The sequence below is a fragment of the Sapajus apella genome, unplaced genomic scaffold, assembly GCF_009761245.1.
Source record: "Sapajus apella isolate SASKATOON/1434 unplaced genomic scaffold, GSC_monkey_1.0 scaffold36, whole genome shotgun sequence".
In the NCBI taxonomy this organism is placed as follows: Eukaryota; Metazoa; Chordata; class Mammalia; order Primates; family Cebidae; genus Sapajus; species Sapajus apella.
In genome coordinates, this window is record NW_022436976.1 from 19,285,705 (window position 1) to 19,308,524 (window position 22,820).

Consider the following 22,820-nt stretch of genomic DNA (forward strand, 5'->3'; position numbering starts at 1 on the left):
TGGTTGGAGGCTTTACATAGTGATTCTTTATTATCTTTACAGATTGATAAGGAGCTTTGTATCCCATAAAAGACCAAAAAAAATAATAGAGGGATGAAGATGGATGCTGTAACCCTCTAGAATTAGGGAGAGGAACACAGAGGAGTACATTTTGAGGAAGACTTTTGGTGATCTTGTTGATAACACTGGGCAGTGCAGACAGGTCTCAGCAGTCAAATAAGTTTGGAATGTTTATGACTAAATCTTACAAAAGTGCCTGGAAAGCACACCAGTTAACAGCATAGGCTCCGGATCAGACAGAGCTGAGTATGAATCCAGTCCATTGCCTCCAGCTTGTAAATTTGGGCAAATTACTTGATATCTCTGAGCCTCAGTTTTCCCATCTGTAAAATGGGAAAAATAACAGTATCTACCACATGCTGTTGTTGTATGAAATAATGTACAAAAAGCATTTAGGCCAAAAAGCAGATAGGGCTGGGCGCAGTGGCTCACGCCTGTAATCCCAGCATTTTGGCAGTATGAGGCAGGTGGATCACTTGAAGCTAGGAGTTTGAGACCAGCCTGGCCAATATGGTGAAGCCCTGTCTCTGCTGAAAATACAAAAAAATTAGCCCGGTGTGGTTGCACACACTTGTAATTCCAGCTGCTAGGGAGGATAAGGCAGGAGAATCACTTGAACCCAGAAGACTGTAGCCCAGAGGTTACAGTAAGCCAGCATGGCACCTCTGCATTCCAGCCTGGGTATCAGAGCAACTCTCTGTCTAACAACAAAGCAAAACAAAGCAAACAAACAGCATGGTGCCCAGGAGAAGAAACTATAGTTTCTATTATTTGCAAAGTAAAGACTCCCAAAGGTCTTATGGTAAAAATACTTGCTGATTTTGAATAGTTTTCGTTTTGGGGGGATGAGGACCTGGTGGGATACGCACCTAATGATAAAAAACATTGGTTTTGTGTGCAGTACAGGTGAACACCTAGCCCTCTTCTTGACCACCATGGATGCTCTCACTTTAAGCACAGAAGGATTTGTAAGCACAGAGCAAATTCTGAAAGACCTCATTGAAAGAGACAGTGATGATGACCAAATAGTAGAATTTCTGTCTCTTACTAGATTTAAGCACCTTGTACTTTACTGCCTCTTTCACATCAAATGCAAAACAAATACATGGCACCCCCCGAAGGTCCCTAAACCGAACTCACATGCACAGGAAGGAAAGCACTGGGGGATGTTGTCAGACAAATTTGGGCAACAGTGGAATAAATGATATAGAGGAAGATGCATTTGAAAATCTTGATATTGCTTTGGTGTGCATGGCAGGTGATCCATGCTTTCATTGTTAAAAAACCCAAAATGAAGCTTCAAATAAGGAAAAACAATAAAATTCAATGTCAGAATCGGCAGACTCCATCACCTGTCACCACACTTAGAGTTGACCTCATAGCCTGATGAGTGTGTCAAATAGTGAGAACAGAAAACAAGTCTGTCTTCAGTGATAGCTTGATTAGATTAGTGTTGCAGTATATGTATCCTGTTTTTTTCTTTTGTCGTTTCCTAAAATGTCCTTTTTAAGCCTTACATCTTTTCTTCTAAAGAAATCAGAGGGGTTAACACAGTTCTTCCACAACCAAAAAAAAAAAAAAAGAAAAGAAAAAAATAAAAGAAGCCCATTCACCCTCTCCTGCCTGCCTACATATACACACAACACACTGAACCACAAAACCTAGTGTCCTTGTGGAGGCATCCAACAAGGAAATCAGACATTTAACATGAAATCCACTCTCTGTGAAATCTGTCTTCCTAGGACTTTCCTGAATTCCAAACAATGGCATGACAGCTTTGTTTTAGAAATCGAGACCTCCTAAATGCAGGGTGGACAGCAGGGCACACCTAAGGGCTGGGAGTGCAAGGCAGAACACATCCACAGACTTGGACCATGACTGCGAGCATCTGATGAACTAGGACATGCTGTGGGGCCACAGGGCACCCAGACCAGAGGCGTGAGGGCTGAAGCTCTGAAGCCAGCTGCCAGGCAGGAGGAGGGTGTTGCCCACACTGCAGCAGCCATGGCCATTCCCCGTCACACGAAGCACACTCAAGCGTAAGACATACCACTGGTGGTCCCCGTACCAGGGCCTGAGCCAGGTCCGGGGGACGAAACCACAGTCCTGTAGGTGGGTGGTGGTGGGGGAGGTGGAGTTGCTCTCTGTCCCAACCCAAAATCTTTAGGAGATGAGATTGTTTCTAAGTAATCATCTTTGATGAAGGTCTGTTCAGCGACTTTCTTCTGGACTTCTTCTAAATTGAGCGGCGATGGTACATGGCGAGGAGGCCCCGGAGGCCCTGGGGGGCCTGTGGGACCTGGGTGGCCAGGAGGGCCTGGAGCTGGGGAGTCAGCTGGGTTGTCTGGTGTAGCTGGTGGGGACACCATTTTTTCCTTTGGAGTCAACTCCGGAGTCACATGGTCCGGGGATGTATCAGAAAAATGGACCCACTTTTCTTCAGCATTAACAGCAACAGACTTGGGGGACAAAACTGGGCCAAAAATGCTGTCCAAGTCATTGATGGATGGTAGCTTTTCAATTTTGACCTCTGTGGCTGACTGGTCATTTCCTGTGGTTAAAGTAGTTGATTTTAAACTTTAATTGACTTATTATTTGTGTGGGGAGTGAGGGAGGGAGGCAAAGATTGGAAGATACATTGATGTGTGAGGTGCCTCAGTGGGCATACTTGATGATATAAAAATATCTCTGTTGGATTAGGAGCTGAAGGTAGGGGGAGAGATCTCCCACTCCATAAAGTGAGCATCATATTTTTATGCTATTATTTACTCTTTTTTGCAAGCTGAGCACAGCTAGCTACTTTTACCGTCATTTAAAGTGCTGTGCATGATACTGCTCTCAAAGGCTGCCCACAGGTGAACACAGTGTGAACATTTTGACAAGACAGTGTTAGATTCACAGAGAAGTACAGGCTCTGGGACTTCTCCAAAAAGCAAGGTCCAAAAGCAAGGTCCCTTCTGAAAATCTGGCCTACTGAAATACACATCACACAATATAAAAAGAATTGAGAAGTGAAAGACGCCCTCATATTTTATAAAGATTATCTACTCTAGTATACCAAATCAAGACTTTGGTGAAACTGATTATAATATTCATTAATTAAAAAAAATCACATCATATTTAGCTGTATATCCTTAACCTTAAAAACACCAGAAACACAGTACAAAGATTAAGAAGTTATCACCACAAAGATACAAATACAGATATACACACCCCGTACACAACACACACACAGATTATTGAGGAGGCATTTGCTACTTATTAGAACCGTTACATATCTACCTGCTTAATAGGGAAGAAAATAATTTTAAAAACGTTTATAATTTCTTTTCTCATTAAGTCTGACCTGTAAACATCATAGGCATAACTGATATTCAGTTATAGGGTATCATGATACCGAAAAGTCTCTGTTTTGCTAAAACATCAGCATAAGCTATTCTTTTTAATTCATAGCAATAAGAGAAAAAATTAAAAACTATCTTCTACAGCTCTGTATGAAGAAATGCACTTTTTAAAAACTGAGATTATTCACATTAGAAATTGTTACCTAAATAACTGAAAAGCAAGAGCAGAAGTCACTTTACTTTTATATAACTCTTGAACTAGATGAACTATCTTAGTATTTCTATATTTCTGACTTAAAAGGAATTAATTTTCAAGGTTCCAAGGCTGCAGATAAATGGGGAAGCATTTTGCATGGTCCGCAATATTTATAATCTTGTGCTAGTAGGTGTATTTATATCTAACACAATTTGTGGAAATACAAGGGGCCAAAATGTCTTGAACCTGCAGACATCTTTACTTATGAAGCGCCGGATGACTCTCTATTGGGTTTGAGTCAATATAAATTTCGTAAATGACTACATCTTGCTTTTGCTTTTGTTGATGAATGCCCACCGTGCAGCTATCAAACTCACCAGGCTGCATAAATAGCAAAGGATGAAGCTGCAGTAGAATTCCGAAAGTGATAAAAAGCCATGTTCTAAGGGCCCAGGCACGTAAAACAGCTATTACTACTTTTGATTTGCTAGTCCAGTAAGACTTAGTAGGCTATAAATTGTATGAATACATAGTATTGATTTTAATAGATGATAAAGGTGTGCCTTAAGAATTATCTGTCTACAGGCATGTAGCAGTTCCTTGCCATATTTCATAATCTTTACATAGCTCTTTGCCATGGGGTAATAAATACTTGAATGACCACTGGAAAAAGAATTTCCCCACCACCAGTATGCTGCATACCCTGGGAACCATTTTATGTCTTCATAGACTAGATAGTTTTAGTCTTAGGAAATTGTCTTGAAAAAATATCAATTGTGCTTTAAGACTATGAATTTGTAAATCATTAAAATGAGATCCAAAGAAGTGAGGGGTTAATTAAACAATGACTTTTCATATTGAGATTTTTTCCTTTCATTTTATAAAATGGCCCTCATTCAACAACATTATACCAAGAAAAAATTTAATTGAGAAATTATTACTAATTTTTGTGTGTGTGAAACCCAGCAGTGATGCTTTAAAACAAGTCTGCATAAGAAATTCTAATGGAAGCAAAACTAAATGGTGACACTGTAATGTTTTAGTGTAGCCTACAGTTTTCAGCACATCAAGGGCATGTTTGTCTGGGTCACTGATCTATTTGACACATCATCCCAGAACTGAAAAAACAAAAGCTTACCTGGTCCAATTGTTAAGGGGGATCCTGTTCGGGGTGGGGTAGCTGGTACGTTTTTTGGAGGCAGTGGTGGAGGTGCTGCAAAGAGATGAGAAACCAAGTATCATTGATCATGTTCTTCCTAAGTTATACAATAGATTTAAATAAGCAGGATTTGGGCTTTCAGTTATATTCCTGCTATTGGAAATGGAATAGCAATTAGTGCTCTATATAGATTTTTAGTTCAAAGTCAAAGAACTGAAGCAGAACTCATTCAGATTCTTCCATTTTATGAAAATAAGAGATCATCAAAAGAATGTCGGACAATAATATCACCATTTTATTCACTTAAATATGATTCAACACACAAACCTCAAGCCACAACTAAGTCCTGCGTCCTGTACTAGGAACTAGGGTCATAGGGTTGAATAAAAATAGCCTCTGCCCTCGAGGGATTTTTCACTGACTGAACGAAATCATGTTAGCTGACAGTAACAGTCGAAGGCTTAATCATGGAAATAACAGATTGGGTGGGGGCTCCTGTGAAAGGTTTTTAATCCAGTCAGGATTGACTGCCTGGATTGAGTCCAGAAAGATTTCTCAAAATCATATTTCTTAAATTTTAGTACATCTTTAAAAGTTACAAGCAAAGTGACCCTCCTTGGGTTAAGGAGGAATGAACAGATTCCTTCGATAAAAATTACAGCCAAAACAAGTATCATGGCCCCTACCAAGACATCCACCCTTCTGAGCTGGATTGTCACTTTGTGGGCAAAATCTGGAATTACTGTTTCAATGGGTTCATTTCTTCTTCCTCTTTCTTTAAGAGTATGTTTTCTTGTCACTGGCCCTATTTGGTAGATTCAAAGCATTCACATGAATGTCATAGGCCATCCCAAAGCTTAGTTGTGAATCTGAATGCTGTCCAATCTCTCATAACCTAAATGTAGAGGGTGGCAGGTGGGCACATGGCTGGAGAGTGCCTGCTGGTACCTTCCACCTGCCTAAATTAGGAAGAAGCTTATTCTGTCATTCCTCCCTCCTCCTCCCCTTCCCATACTTTATTTATTATTTTTAGGCAGCATCCTGTTTTTCCACACAGTAAGTATGACTAACAACCCTCATCCTAAAGCCTAGGAATATGTGGTTCTTAATCTCAGTGATGAGCTTCTGAAAACTACAGCTCTAGTGGATCATATTTTCCCACAGAAGTTAAGAGTCAATCAGGGGTTCTGCTCCTAATTAAGGATCTCTGCCAAAAATCAAGGTTATAATCAACAAAATACCATAAAAACAAATAAAATGCTATAAAAGCCTAATAATCTAAAATAGAAAACCTATGCTGCAACTACAAAATGAGCAGAATGATACAACGCACATCAACCAAACAACAGCCTCTGCTGTGATAAGTGTAACCACCACACATAAGACTCACAACTCTGAAATACCAACAGTTAAAACGAATACATCACCTCCATAAACAATTCATTTACTCTCTTGACATTTAGGAAAGGGTTTACCAGGGATCACTTGGATAGCTCAGGTCTGTAATGAAAGGTTTTCAAGGAAGTTACAGCTTTTTCACTGGTTTTATTTTGCAGGGAAAGACATTCAAAATCATGCCACAAAAGCATGGTTTAAATATTTTAAAAATACATTTTTTTAAAGTTAGAAGTTTAAAAAAAATTGTTGAGAATGATGTTTTTCCTATCCTGTTTAATGAAGGAAATATCTTCGGAAAGGCTAGATCACATGGCTTTATAGCAATATTATTTCCAACAAATAACCTCTTGGATTTTGATTATGAATCCCCTTGGTTAATTCTCATGATCATGTTTAGGCACCAAGAAGCAAAACTCTGGAGATGCTGAACTGGAAAAAGTATTAGTTGGTCTGTATGTGAGCCCAAAGGATGAAAATACCCCCTGCATCTCCCTGCTTGCCAAAACACCTTTTTTTGAAATCCATTTCTTCAAAGAGTGCCTTCCACAGGCATGATTCAGATGCAGTCTACTGAAAAGGGAATTCAATAAATCTGTAAGAAGGGTGGCTTCACCTGATGAGCAGTCCATCCAGTCTAAGTAGCGAACCCACCACCCGTGAAGGGCTATCTAGATTTTCAGGATCTCCTTCCCCAGCCGCCTGGGCCATGCCAAAGAAGCCAGGCTAATGGCAACTTTCACATAAATTTACCCTGATCTAGTGTCTCACTTTCTCTCTACCATGTAGCCTCATTTCTCTTGTTCCCTAATTGTCACTCTTTCCTATCAATGTGTCCTTCCTGTCCTGTGCAACCTCAGTTGTTCTGTAGGACGAGCTGAGACCATATCAGACTTGTTCACCTCTGTGATGTATGATAGCCTAATGCCTGGAACACAGTAGGTTATTTAGCGCACTTGCTTCTTATTCTTACATATATACAATGAATAAATATATACATTAATAAATTCACTTATTCATTGTATATATGTACAATATAAATATGTAATATATATTTATTCATTGTATATATGTAAGAATAATAAGCAAGTGGGCTAAATAACCTATTACATTCATATATACAATGAATAAATGAATGAATAAGCACGTGGGATTTCAGATATATACATATTTTTACATATATACAATGAATGAATGAATGAACACTTGGGATTTCAGAAAAGGCTATGATTCAAGGTTAATAATTTGCTTTATTGTGTTATTTTCCACCTGTCTTCATAACCTGCCCTGAGCTCTTTAACTTGAAAGCCTGTGAGAATAACATCTCTTCTTAATATTACTCAGTTCTAATGTTGCTTATGTAGACTTTCTAAGAGTTGCCTAATTTCACTATGCAGACAGACAGTAAAATGAGTCACTTATTTTTCCAGACAGAGCAGACACATAACTTACTTCCAGTGGGAAAAGGCCTTGTTAACTTTGGCGACTCCATGCTTGGATTAATTGGTTGGCCTGAACCCCATATCTCAGGTTGATCTAAAAGAACTGGAAACAAAAAAGAAAATGTCCCAGGGTGAGTTAAAAAAAATCCCCATACTTCAGAACTTAACATTTCAAGTTGAGCTTTACAAAATAATTTTCCTCTTGTCTCAGTACTAAAAAATTAATTTAGGAATGTGCCTCTCCTTATTCTTTTCAAGCAGAGAATAGAAAGAGGAGTGTGGTGTGAGTGTGGGTGGGAGGAGTGTCTGTGTGTGTACATATAGCTATATAAAAACTTTCAGAGCAGAATCTGCATTTTCTTTTGGGTGGTCACTTAAGGACATTCTGAGTATCAGCAGAAGTGCTGGCTCTGTCTCAGGTGCCCATCTGAAAATCCAAACATTAACCCCCTGGACACTTGTTTTGTTGTAAGTTGGTTTATTTAAAGTCTCCTATGAATATGCTTCAAAACTGAAAATGTCTGGGTTCTGTGCAGTGGTTCCTATCCTTGAAGGATTCTACAGGGTCTTTAAATAAACCTTTTACAGCATCATAAAAAGGAATTATATTATTTTAAAAATGCTTGGTGAATATGTTAAGAGAGCCAGAAAAATAAGTATTTAGATACCTAACGTAGGGCAATTAGGTTTTGGGTCTAAGGACACTAAATTTAATATTTCTTCTCCTTTTTTTCTTCCTGTTCTGATTTTTAAAATAGCTATGTCAATGTAAACAGTTAGTGCTTCTCAACACCTATCCTGTGGCAGGGACTATGCAAGTGCTGCTGTAATTCATTATGTCATCTAGGACAGACTGGGAAGTCAGTTGGATGGGGCTTGAATCTATCCTCTGCACTGACTGTAGGACTGCGGCAAGTTACTTAACCTCTCTGTGCTGCCTTCCTTCAGTGTAAAGTGGAGATAATAAAAGCGACCTTAGAGAGTTATAAGGAGGATTAATGGAGGAAAGATGTCTTAATATAGTGCATATAAAATGTATGTAAAACATGTATCAGAAGGCCAGTAGCTATTACTATTTATTTGAATACTCACAACCCCACCATGTGGTTGATACCAGTTCCACTTGTGCGAGAGGAAACTGATGATTGGAGTGGCTGAATGAGGTGTCCAGGGTAAAAGCAGAAGAGCTAAGATCTGATGCAGGCATACCTAACTCTAAAATACACATTATTTTCCCTAGGCCATTTCAATTAGTGACAGAAAAATGTTTTCTGGGCCAGGCAAGTGGCTCATAGCTATAATCCCAGCATTTTGGGAGGCTGAGGTGGGAGGATTGCTTGAGTCGAGGAGTTCAAGACCAGCTGAGCAACATGGTGAAACCCAATCTCTACAAAAAATACAAAAATTAGTCAGGTGGGGTGGCATGTGCCTGTGGTCCCAGCTACTTGCGGGGGCTGAAGCTGGAGGATCACTGTGGGAGGTCGAGGCTGCAGTGAGCTAAGAACTTGCCACTGCAATCCAGCCTGGGTGACAGAGTGAGATCCTGCCTCAAAAAAAAAAAGAGAAAGAAAAATAAAAAATCGATCTAAAGAAGAATGAGTAGGTACGAAAGGGAAGTGTGGGTATTGAAAGAGGTAGTGTGATTTGTACACACTCAGGAACTTTACAGGACTTCAGGGGATGAAGTCATTTAAAGGGTAGTTGAGTCCACGAAAATGGACACGTCCGGGTATGTATCTCCTCTCTATCACAAACCTCAAAGATGGTCTTCGCTCTGTTTTCACATGAGAGCAGACATTCTCCAAAGATATGAAGCAGCATTTTCTTCATGAATTCAATGCGAAACACAGCTTTGCTTTTTAAGAATGATTTCTATTTTTTATGTAAAGTTTCCATGTAGTTATGGGATTCCTTAAACAGGCAGATTTAGGTGCAACAAATCAAATCCCATCTCCAGTCACCATACACTTATGTCATTAAACGTGAGACTGAGCACAGATGAGTCAATAAGGAAACGATCGTCTCACTGCAAGGCCATCTTTACACAGGGATTCTAAGTTACGGACATTTAAATCACTAAGGGAGTATTTAGAAATGTTCTTTGTACATTTTCCTAACAAAAACATTGAAAATATTCAGGTGTGGCTGACTGCTGGCTATCTCCCAGAATGCATTCTCCAGTCCCTCTATAGTAACAGGATCGTAGCTGGCTACATGGCATCTGTCCATTCGGCTTTGCCAGGAAGAGACCCGTGTCTCTTCAGGTTTTGCTCTTAGAATAGTTAGCAGTGAGTTCCAGTGTCCTCACCCCACTTCCTTTCTTCTGAATGGGAGAAGAGAGCTTCAGCAGTCTCCTTGGAGCCAGAGATAAAAGTCACATTTCGAAGACAGCAGAGCTACTCTACCAGTCCTATATTGTTTACTTCTAGAATGTTAACATGAAAGAGTTAGAAAATTCTATCTTGTTTAATTTACTGTACTTGGCGTCTCTTTGTTAATGTAGTCTACTCATTGTGCTTCTAATTCTTGTCATCTTTAACACTTAAGACCCTTCACCAATAGCTTCTAGAAAGATAACATGTTATTATATATTTACCAGGGTGCTCCTAAATCAAATAATTTTTTACAAACACATTTTATATTACCAAAAATAGCTACTGGAGTTGCATGCGTTAGCCATAAACACATTTCAGGAATAGATAAGATACATTTTAAAGAAAGTTGATTTTATATCAGTAAAGCACACAGTATTTACAGCCATCCAAAAACAGGGTTAATTTTAAAAAGTTAAATATTTAACTCTAGGAATAAATATTTAACAGATAAACTCAATAATAATGGCTGAAATAAAGATATTTCTTCACTATCATTGTATTTTTATTTTATTTTATTTTATTTTTATTTTTATTTTGAGGTAGGATCTTGCTTTGCTGCCCAGGCTGGAGTGCAATGGTGTGATCACAGCTCACTGCAGCCTTGACTTCCTGGGCTCAGGTGATCCTCCCACCTTAGCCTCATGAGGAACTAAGCCTACAGGTATGCACCAACATGCCCAGCTAGCTTTTAAGGGTTTTTTTGTAGAAATTGGGGGTCTCCATATGTTGCCCAGGCTGGTCTCGAACTTCTGGGCTCAACCAATCCTTCTATCTCAGCCTCCCAATGTGTAGGGATTGAAGGAGTGAGCCACTATGCCTGGCCTTATTTCTAAGTTTCTAAATGATTCAAGGTCATTCCTGGGTCTTGAGCCAGCAAACAATGACTGTTGTGAGAAATCCAATTGATGCCTTCATTATCAAGTGGGAAAGAGCAAATGTGGTCAGGGAGGCTAGACCCCAATGACAGTGACAATGACGGGTATATGAAGGTCTGTCTCCATTTGTGAACCTGTTGATACCTCAAATGGTGATGGTATGGCTCCCAGAACATTTACTCCATGACAGGACTATGTGTAGATATGCAGTAAGTTTTACTGATTTCTTTTGAAGAATGAGCTTGTTAGAAATATTAGATATTTCTTGAAGTAAAGTTTCAAATCCTAAAATAACAGAGATTTGAAAACTAAACTCCTGTGCTTTACGGCACACCTAGATTGGAACTTTTCCTTCGCATGAGGATAATATATTAAAAGTATACCTCAAAATACATACATTTAATCTAGAAAAGTTGTACTTTAATAAAAGAAAAAAAAAAATCTATAATACACATATTTTCTTTTCCTACCTTCCGTCTTCTGTTCATCAAAAGCTGATTCTAGTGGTGGGCCAAAGAGAGGAGCAAGGGCTACAGTGTCATCTGGAGGCTTTTTGCTAAATCATACACATTAAGGCAAAATAGAGGAAAAAGGCTCAAAAATTATTGCTCAAAAAGATATACAAGCTTTCCCATATTTTTCTCAGTAATACAAGTATGTGTGTGCGAACTAGTGCATGCATGCATGCATGTGCATACAAGCTCCATTAGGCCTAGAAACTATTTTATAAGGATGTCAGATGTATTATGGGACAAAAGAACTGGTAGAAGGTGAGATCCTTAGTTCTCAATGGAGGGCTGAGGTGCTCATCCAATAGAAATAAGTTGAAGGAGAATAACTCTTTCAAAGCATCATGATTTTCTATACCTGGAAGAGATAATACTAGAGATGAGAGTTTATTGCGAAGCACCTTTCTCCCCAAGATCTCAAATACCATTTACATTTGATTTCGCCACATCTCTGTGTTGTGGTTAATGCAGTTTATAATTAGTGAAAGTCAGGCATAAGGATATTAAATAAAAAGCTACCGAGAAGTTTTATCCTCCAATAGACTAGTTATAACCTCCAATACCCCGATACAATAAATCTCAGAAGGAGAAATATTGAGAAATCAGGGGAACAGGAGGATAATAAGTTACACTGGCATCCCTTCTCTTAATTATTACTCCAGACTGATTATTAAGAAAATGATGCATAATTATCTTCATTTCTTCTCCAAATCTGATTTCCCTTATTGATCCCAATGAGGTCTATGTGTGTATGGTAAAGGGTAAGGAGTGAAAAGGAGAGGAGAGAGGTAGGAGAAGGAGGATAAATATTGAAAATAATCCAATTTATAAATAGAAATAGCAGTCTTTATATAAAACAATGCCCATTTGTACAATACTTACCCAACCCACAGAGTACACTGTAAAATACAATGCTTTGCCAAAAACTAAAAGCAGACGGAAAATTCCTTTGGTGTGTGGCAGGTGGAATGCATCATGAGATGGTATCCAACTAGACATGCTTCTTTTCATAGAGTAACATAATGATATTGTAGATCAGCATTCCAGACACCAAAAGACCTCTTTAGAGAACTTTGGTGGCCCCATCAGGAAGGGGACTGCACATTCTGATAGGCAGTTACTTCAGATAAATGCAGAGTATTTCCCTAAAGGTCTCCCTTGGGCTGACTTATGAAAAATAATAACATATTTGGACCATGCTATAGACATTTGAACTGACATGTTTCAGTAGATCCTTTATTAATGGGAGCTAAGAGTTTAGCCCAAAGGAGATTTGCCTAATTGTTTAAAGTTCATGATGGCTTGCATAAAACACAACTAATATCTTTCACACTCACCTTATAAGTTCTGGAGTTGGTGTGGAACGCCTGGGTCTTGCCACTTCTTCACCTGATGCACAGGACAAAGGAACTATTTAGACATATTTTTTTACCATACCCTGATATGTCTTATAACCTATGTTTGGAAACACTTAGAGATTTAAGTCTCATCAATAAGCAACTCAAATGAAAACTTTACAAAACAAAGCTTCTCCCCTGGCAATGCAACAACCATATATTAGGCATATGTAGTGGTGTTTTCTTTGGCATTTGCAAAACCTCATTAACTAAGGAACTTCCGGTGACAAGCCATCAAAGAGAAGATTTGTATACTGCAGTGCTTAGTTAAAGAGCATACCATTCCTGGAATGTCTGCTGCCTTGACTGGTTCTGCTTTCTAATTAAGAAAATACTAAGCCAGGCCATATGTGTAGTACATGAATCCAGCATTCTCTGCCTGTTCTTTTCTTGAAATGCCAAGAAAACGTATCTTGAAAACTATGAACCATGAATTTAGAATCTCCTAGTATGTGTTGTATGCAGCAGAGGAAAATTGAGCCCTATGTATATTATAACCTGTATCACTTTGGTTGACTAACATTTTTATATCAAATAACAGAAGAATGGGTAAGTTGCTTCTACTTTCAGTTCCTTCTGCCCTCCTGTTCTTCCCACCCCCAGCAACAAATACATACTTGATTAAATTCATTTCTAAAGTTAAACAATATAGCAAGAGTTGACAAATATAGACAGAAAATAGCAATTAAAAATATTTATTTTCAGAACTTAAATATTAATCACTCACAGGGGCCCTCTATCATTACAAGAATTCTTTGCTGTAAAAGTAAAAAATTAAAAATTAAGCCCAAGAATGTATAATTCATATGTATATATACTCCAAGATCCAAGGAACTATTCTTTCTTTCAAATCATACGCTATTTCTGGTAGCTAAGATATACTTACTGGATAAGTTCCTTTTAATTGCACCCTAGAATTAGAAATAGACACTATAAGGTTTAAGACCACATATATGTTATGTACAATATGTATTATTTCTCTCATTGCAATTAAACTGAACTCAAATAAATACAGATAGAGAAATGAAATTTTTCTCAGAACCGCATTTAAGTTGGAAATTGTAGATACACACATAGAAATCAGTTTTTTATTTCACTCAAAGATTATAGAGAGGAAGGAAGGGTAAATCATAAGTCTTCTGAACAAGAAAAACCCCTTACCTGGGTAGATTTGGTAAATCAACTTCAAATATTGAATAGTCCGTTAAAAAAAACCTCTTGAACTCTAGCTGATAAGAATGTTTAGCATATGTTTGTTGAAGTTCAAAAATTACAGAATGTATTTAGGAGTAGTGCATGCTCCTTTCAGTTGGGGTCCCCAGGTTGCTAATGGAAACAGTCATCCGTTTACAAACGTGATTTTAAAAGGTATAGGTGGCAAGAGTAAAAGGCAAGGGAAACTGGAACCATCTGCCACTGAGCGAACAGTTTTATTCAGAAAGCCAGGGAATTCCACCCTATGCACTCATTCTCCCAATGTCTTCCACTTGCCTGCCACCAGGCCCATCAGTCATGAATTGGGAGTAATGTCTTTAGCTCAAGGCATTGTGATATTACTGGAATACAAAGAGCCCTGGCAGGAATAATCTGAGCAGGTCACCTCCAGTTTTTTTAATGCCTTAGCTTAAACTTATTTAGATAGTAGAAGGATTGATTAGATAAAAAGTTTTGATTAAAAAACAGAAGTGGTGAAAAGTTCTTTGTGTGGAATGCTACCAGAAAAGTAGACCACTAGGATGGTTGCATCGTGGGGTAGAGCATGGCTTGGCATGCTTGCTGTAGGAGAATGACAGAGGCAGAGTTGAGGACAGGGAAAGCTGAAGTACATATAAGAAAGTATTCCAAGGCTGGGCATGGTGGCTCACACCTGTAATCCCAGAACTTTGGGAGGCTGAGGCAGGAGTATCATCTGAGGTCAGGAGTTCGAGACCAGGCTGGCTAACATGGTGAAACCCTGTTTCTACTAAAAATACAAAAAATTAGCCAGGTGTGGTGGCAGGTGCCTGTATTTTCAGCTACTTGGGAGGCTGAAGCAGGAGAATTGCTTGAACCCAGGAAGCAGAGGCTGCAGTGAGCTGAGATCGCACCATTGCACTCCGACTTGGGCAACAAGAGCGAAACTCGCTCTCAAAAAAAAAAAAAAAAAAAAAGTATTACAAAAGGCGAGACCATGAACACATTTGGTGGATGGTCACCAAACCCTTTTTTCCTACTTTTTAATTTTAGTGAATGCTCAATCTGGTGGTCACAGATATGTTTTCTTCTCTCAAAGTATAACATTAACAGCTTAGGACAAGATTTAGCACCTCTGTAATAGACCTATAAGAAGCTTCTTTCCCTTGTTCCTAAGGCTATATAAAGATTTTCTGTCCCATTTTGAACCCATTTATGCGAGGAGCAGTTCCAATCTGAATAAAGTTCCATTCAATGCTTTCTCAATCTCTCAAAAGTATATTTTCTGGCTTTTTTTTTTTTTTTTTTTTTTGCTAATAATGTGATCTCTTTCTCCCTACTAAGTGTGTCATATAGAGAATTACTACATTATTTATACTTTCTAATAAATATGGCCACATATATCTGCTTAGGTCATTATGGAAGTTTGGATACAGGTTTGCTTTTAGAAAAGAAGGCTCTACAGACAGACATGATTAGATAACAGAAATAATTAGATAACAAATGCTTTTCTGGGTTATGAACCCTCAGATAGAATTTCATTAATAAGATCTGAAGGAAGAGATAGAGGGGATTTAGTTCCAAGCAGTCAATCACAAGATTGATAAATGGCATTGAGGGAACACAGCCTACCTAGTACTGTGAGGCCTGAAACCCTGGAGGTCCCAGAGGCTATATTGAAGACCCTTCTGTCTCTCAGCCCTACTCTTTTAAGTGTTAATATCCATAAAACCAAGAAAGGTACAGAGCTCCTTTTACAACCATCAAGTCCCAGATTTGTCAATTCATTCAATAGGTATTCACAGTGGAAAGGCACTAAAGAAGGCCCTGTAACATTTTTATTAAGAAGTCTTCATGAATGAACAATACCAGACTAAGTGCAAGCAAGGCATGGCAGAAATTTTCAAGAGAACTCAGTTGTTTAGAAATTAGGAAGAACAAAGCTAATATCAATTTAGAAAGGAACAAATGTTTGAAAGATCAGCAGCAAGTCAGCAACAACAGAAAAGTCCTGCTATCTGCTGGATGGGAATACTGATCTCTGATGACCTCAGTGTTGTTGCAGCAAGACATATCTAGAAAAAGACTGAGGTGATGATCATACAAACCACATTCAGGAAAAAAGACCATTGGATTCAAAACCTCCCCTTTTCAAGTGACCGTATATTCCTTTTTTCAATGCTTGTTTGTTGTTACATGTATATTGTGAATAAGTTTCCTCACTTTGAATGAATGAATTCACTCTTTTCATAATCTGTGATGTCACTTAACAGCTGGGTTGGAATCATCCATAGATTAGCAGTCTCTGCAGATGCCATCTTTGAATGGCATTAGTTATGTAGTTTAGCAGAGAACCACCAACTGGTCACCTGGGGCTGGATATTTGCATCAAATAATAATGGACTAACTGGATTGGCACAGGCCTAGGGATATTTCAGAGAGCACTGTTTTCAGTTCCATTTCCTCTCTTAAGGGACTGACCAGGTAAATGGGGGTCATTTCAAACTAACAAAGACCCTTCTTTTTGTTGCTTTAAATTCATGATACTCTTCAAACTTGAGGAAAATGACAGTTTTCACTTTGAACAATGCGAATTAATTTTGGTCTGCCCTCCCCAAATTTGTCTTCTGTGATGAAATTTATTTAGAATTATGTGATAGCCTAGGAATATTGACTTGAAAGTGTGTCTCCCTCTCCCAAGATGGAAATCATAATATTGTATCAGCATATTCCGATCACTGTAAGTTATGGTCCAGGGAGATATTTTGAATTCAGGCTTAAAAGCAATGATGGCTTAAAAAAGGTGTCCTTACATTCTTAATAGTTTTATTATTCTTTATTATCTCTTTGCTATCAACTTGTATGGTACTTTCTGGTGACTCTCTAGGCCTCTTATGCACACACAAACACACACATGCACACACACACACACACACACACACACACTCCATATATTTTCCAAATTTAGTATTAGGAGTTGGGACTCCCATGTATTAATTTAGTTCATTATGGGAAAGTGTTCTGACAATTCTAAAATATGCCCCTGATACTTAAGAGGGTCAGAGGCTTTCCACCAGTAAACCTACTTCATCTGCCTCATTCACACTGGGTTATCATAAATTTAATGGGAAACCAACCTGGCCACCTTGCCTTGGCAGCAATTTTCTCTATACATGTTTAAGGTAAAAATGTTGAGAGTTCTTACCGGGCTGCGCCTCTGTGATCAGCAAAAAGGAAGAGAGAACAGACACCTAGTCAGAGAACGATGGATCAGTCAACAGGCTTGGGTAATAGAAGACTTCATAAATAGCTACAGCTAACCAAACACACCCTCCAGATAATCAGGCCAAAGAAAGACAGGCAGTTCCAGTGTTTAAAGCTTATTTAAACCACAGGAGGCTTTGGAGAACCTTAAAGAGAGGCTATTAGTTGTACAATACAGCTTTGCTAATATGGACATATAAGTTTTAGTTATGTGTACATAAGAATAAGGTAGAAACATACAAGAAAACTTTACTGACAGTGTTTAATGTCTTGCCAGAGAAGTTTCTCTCTAGATAGTTTGTGGAGAGGGTACTTAGAGATAGTACAAAGCAAACTGTTTCCCTACAGAGCAGGGTGTTAGCAAATGTAGGCAATCATGGATTTCCCACATACTTAGGGTGCAAAAAAAGCTTACGAAAAACCAGAGGCAGGATTTAGACAGCCCCTTTCCTTGTCTGTATCTTTTCTTTGGTGTTCTATGGAAGGTATGCTTATGAGGATTTTTTTTTTTCTATGTTGAATGTTCTTGGCCTAGTGATTTGTGTCAACTCTACCAATATGATGTGAAAGATGAGAATGTGATGGGAAAGACAAAGAGCCCCTGACAAACGTAGTTGGGAATGACAAAAACTGTCCAGCAGCAACAGAATGCCGGAGGACCAGAAGACCTTAGAAAACACAACAAGCAGAGGTATGACTTCTTTCTTTTGCTTTTCAAACCTTGATTGTGGCTGCTATCAATTTACTCCAACAATCTCTGACAGCTCTGCCTCTTTAGGAGCTTTCTGATGTAACATGAGTGACTAGGATGTGAGTGGGGAAAGAGCTGTTGTTCAGTTTTCCTTTCAATATGTGGGCTAATGCATGGATTTGCCAGAGGCAACCTCCCGAAATCAAAACTGAGAGCACAAACACAAAGAGAGCTAGGAGTTTGTTCAAATGTAGAGATGGTCTTTCTAGGACATAGAGAGGAAGCAAAAACTTGTAGCTTTTACATCTAGTAGGCCTCCATGGATATCTAGTCCAACTGGCTACATGCTATAGAGAGGAAGGTGAGGTTCTGAGATACACAGCTAGTAAACAGGTAGAACCAGAGACAGAAGTTAGATCTCTGATTTCTCATTTTCTCATTCTTTCTATGATGCCAAGCATGGCATTGTTGAAGAACTCCAAAAGCAGAGAACCATTGTGGTTAACACCAGGAATGGTTATTTTTCAGACCAGTTTGTAAGTAGCATTGACATATTACTCTAGCCAATTTACTTGTAATATTACAGACTTTATTATTTGCCTTATTTTCCAGGTATTGCTCCCTATTGATTCCACCTTTTTTATAAACCTGCCTATATGCATGGATGTATCTTAAATAAAATGAGAAAAAAAGGACACATAAATACCTATATCTGGGCTTAACTGATCTTATTGACTAATCCATACTGTGTTTTGAGAAAAATTCAAACACTTTTTTATATGAAAATTTAGACTTTATTATTCTTTAGTGACCAGATTAAAAAGTTCTTTTGTGTAGAAGGAAGCGTGGGAATTTCATGATAAACAATTCACTTTTAAAATATAGCAATTAGAGGACTAAAAGCGACCTAAGTTGGAAATATGCAAAATAGAATATAGATTGCAAGCATTCAGAGGCAAACTTACATTCAAGAAGCTTTATTATTAAAGTACGTGCAAAAGTAATTGTAGATTTTGCCATTACTTTTAATTTAAGGTTATTCAGAACACTTTCACAAATTAATTTCAAATATATTAATCTACCCAAATTGAGTCATATCTTAATTTCCAATGAATTATAAACCTATATTTCTAATCACAAGTTCAAGCTTTTATTTTTTCTACTAAAAGACAACCTTGTGATACAGCATTTTGGAAACTACATTTGAAAAATGCCCTCATCAGGGAATAGCTGTTCAAATCCATGTAGTCACAGGCTGATTAAACAGAACCCAAAAGATACAGCTAGAAGCTGTCCAAAGTGTAGACCCAGAAAGCCTCAAGGTCTATGATTAAGAGCCATCTGAAAGTTTCAAAAGAAAAAGAATTCCAGAAGCAAATGGAAGGGCTTTATATATGTCAATTATCACCATTGATGAGCAAAAACCGGCTTAGGCTATGCCGGACAAGGACAGAAAAATTATTATTAGCCAGGAGGGTAGGGTCTTTGCCTGTTCAAAATTTAATTTTACCCTTTCTCCCATCATTTCCCAAGAATGTCAAAGCCTTTAGCATTCTATATTTTGTTTAAATACAGAATTTTCTTCAAAGGCAGGAGAAAACTAACTTAGTATCTGGTCTTGATATATTCTATAAGCTGAGAGAACTACGTCCAGATTGCAAACCCAAGTGCTTGCAGGAGTAAGAAGTGGGTGGGGGGATAGGGGGCTGGGAGTCAGGCACATACACATGATGAGGCTCTAGAAAACTGGCCGCTATTCAGTGCACCCCATGTCTGCCACGTGAGAATGTGGGCTTAGGCCTGCCAGGTCATCAGAGAGATGATGAACATCCGGATTTTCTTTTTAATTTGAAATGTTCTAGTTTTGAAATGTGGGCTAAAATTGTTTTTAACTGCACAACCAAACAAAACACCTATTCAGTTGTTCAGAATCTGCAGGAGGTCAATTTATCTCTGATTGCAAGCATTTGTAGCATACATAATAAGCTCTCAGTAAGTACTCTCTGCTGTTATTACTACTTCATTTCTGTGTCTGATTACTCAGAGACCTTGCAAGTGGTCTACTTGTTTTCTGAACAAATTTCCTTCATTCTTAATTAAATACTGTGTTCAATATCCAGATTTCTCTTGTTCTTCTAATGCCTTCTGGAGAAGGTTTTGGAAAACATTTTATTTTCCCTTCTACTTTTATCTCGGTGTTCCACTTAGAGATAGCTCTTATTTTCTACCTTGAGGCTATTTTCAAAGTGGATAAACACTGCTAATCTGTGATTTTGTCACTGGAATGAAGATCTAGAATATGGTATATTTCTAAAATGTATATAATTTTCAAAATGAATATGTCTACGTAAAAGACAATACTGCAGCCTATGTCCTCACCGTCTTCACAGTGTTTTTATGTTACACGGCAGTTCTGTTTTATTATTTTTTGCATAACAGAGTTCATTGAAATCCAGTTAACTGAGATACCTTAGTCTTAGTCAACGTGAATAAAGTGTTTTAACATGTTTATCATTTCCAATTAACCAAACAATCTATCCTGCTTGTCAAATTCATTAAATAACCGAGATTTTGAAGTTTTATGACATCCCAATTTGCTAAATGGGGGAAAGCAGATGAAAATGGACAATGAACTACAAAGCACTAAACAAATATGATTTTTCTATAGTCTTCTTTTAGCAAATTAAGTGACTAAAATTAGAGAATTTTCCAGGAAGGAATTAGAATACATGATCACTATGTTTATTAAGATTCCTACAAGCATTCCTATTTGTTTTTAAATGCTTTAGGGTGAAGACAAACGATTTGGCAAGCATCTATTCGCCCCATTATTGTAGGTGTTTGAATGTCTTTAAACTTGGGTCTACTACATATCACAAGTTAGATTACAGAGACTGTCTATTATATTAGATCAGACATATTTGAGATGATCTTCTAAAACTTCAATTGGGAAGAGAAACAAAGAACCTGCTAGTAACCAAGGTATCATCAAAATGACCAGGCAGAGGAATCAACATGGACATTTACAAAGAAAAATGAGGTGAGGGAGTGACGGGGGTAAATTACTGTAGTTAAAATTGCCGTGAAGGACAACAGGAGAAAAACTAATGAAAAGGAGAATTTTTAAAGCACCAGAGGCAAACCTCAGGCCACAGAGTCCTGTGGGTATTTGAAGTGGTCAAATGTGGTTAATTCAGAAAAAGATTCAGGGTCTATAAGAATAAATGAAATTGCATAATGGAAGGAAAGGCTGTTAAAGAGCACCAGTAATATTTTGCTGCCACAGAGCAGGCGAAGCATAGTTGATTCTGAATTGCTCAGAAGAGGGCCATTTAGCTTAGTAATAATCATAATCATAGCTGCTTATTTTATTTTTGGAAACCAAAAAACTTGGGTTCACATTTTGAGACATTTTAATGTTTTGGTCTCATGTTTGGGTCCTTCCTGTGCCTTCTGTTCCTCCTCCCTCCTGTCCTATGGCTTTTCTATAAGCACAGTATCCTGTATATGGGACAGTGGCTGCCAGGATTTGGTCAGTGGGAAGGATCAGAGGTGAAAGCATTTACTGCAACATCCACCTAGGTGTGTTAACAATATGCCAACCACTTCTTGGTGCTGTGAACATGGAACATAATATTTTCCTATTTTCCAGCAGAGAGGTCACCTCTGTCAGCCATCCTGAGAGCACGTTCCCAACAAACCAGGCAACCAAGAAGAGAACTGACTTTTTTTTTTTTTTTTTTTTTTTTTTTTTTGAGATCTATTCCTTGTGTTTCTCTAAAATAAAACGATGTAGGTACATCATATAAGACTTGTGTTGCCACCAAAAATCACCCACTGCTACTAAAAATTAACATCCAGGAGGTAATTTACATTTTATAAAGATCCTCTTTTGCAGTCTCTGACAATTCCAGGAGGGAATATTTTGATTTACTAAAACAAAAACAAAATAAACCCCCCCAGCTTCCCTACAACTCCCTATTCCAAGACCAGCTTCATATGCATTCTAGATGCTACCATGTTGAACACTAATCAGAAATTAACTTAAAAAATGTTTGCTTAGCTCATGATACGCAGATGTAGCTTGGCTAATTCCATTGGAAGCTGCAATAAATGAAACTTGGTACCAAAAATATTTGATCATATGCCTGTGATTGAGGCAGAGGTGAATCTCAACAAAATTACCCCAAGGCCCTTAATCAGTAACCAACTTTTTTTTTTCCCACGTGCCATAATGAGACCTGGTCATGGTTCACAAAGGTTTGCTTTTAAAGTTCAGAAACTTGTTTAGGTGTTAAACACAGTCAGTCATTAGATATGCAGATAATGAAAATAAATAGAATAAATAATGTTTGTCCCCAAAGTGGAAAGGACTTATTTCTTACCGGACTTTTCCTCTAAAAGTGTAGGCATGGGGAGGAAGAATAAAGAGAAAATGAGAGAGGTGAAATGTATTTTCAAGAAGAAACAGGTCAAGGCTCAGGATAACCTTACTTTAAGGCAGCTCTTGAAGGCATTGCTTTTATAAATGTTTACTAGGTCATTCGTAGGCTGGATGCCTGATATGGTCATTCCTAGGCTGCTGTTTTTAGTTCAAGCTACAGAGGGCATAGGTGTGGACTTCATCTGAGCGTCTGACCACATTCTAATCTTTCTTTCTTCCTTTCCTTTCTTTTCCTTTCCTTTCCTCTTTCCTCTGAGCACATTCTAATCTATCCTTCCTTTCTTCCTTCCTTCCTTCCCTCCCTCCCTCTTTCTTTCTTCTTTCTTTGTTTCTTTGTTTGTTTCTTTCTTTCTCTTTCTTCTTTCTTTCTCTTTCTTTCTTTCTTTCCTTCCTTCCTTCCCTCCTTTTTCTTCCTTCCTTCCTCTTTCTTTCTTTTCTCTTTCTTTCTTTCTTTCTTTCTTTCTTTCTTTCTTTCTTTCTTTCTTTCTTTCTTTCT

At 38.1% G+C, this 22,820-nt stretch overlaps 1 protein-coding gene across 35 annotated transcripts in view; it reads right to left on the minus strand.

Annotated features, from left to right (window-relative positions):
- SGIP1 (SH3GL interacting endocytic adaptor 1) overlaps positions 1-22,820 on the minus strand; it is a 221,461-nt gene that overhangs the window by 61,256 nt on the left and 137,385 nt on the right. For 16 of the 35 annotated variants that reach the window (XM_032296679.1, XM_032296675.1, XM_032296677.1 and 13 more), the window contains 8 exons: positions 22,266-22,277; positions 17,131-17,142; positions 13,639-13,663; positions 12,693-12,744; positions 11,317-11,402; positions 7,607-7,699; positions 4,739-4,813; positions 2,111-2,611 (listed from right to left, as the gene is read on the minus strand). In XM_032296679.1, the coding sequence (XP_032152570.1) occupies positions 2,111-2,611; positions 4,739-4,813; positions 7,607-7,699; positions 11,317-11,402; positions 12,693-12,744; positions 13,639-13,663; positions 17,131-17,142; positions 22,266-22,277 (856 nt within the window). The remainder of the gene's footprint in view (positions 1-2,110; positions 2,612-4,738; positions 4,814-7,606; positions 7,700-11,316; positions 11,403-12,692; positions 12,745-13,638; positions 13,664-17,130; positions 17,143-22,265; positions 22,278-22,820) is intronic. The other 19 variants (XM_032296707.1, XM_032296704.1, XM_032296698.1 and 16 more) reach the window with 5 other exon arrangements.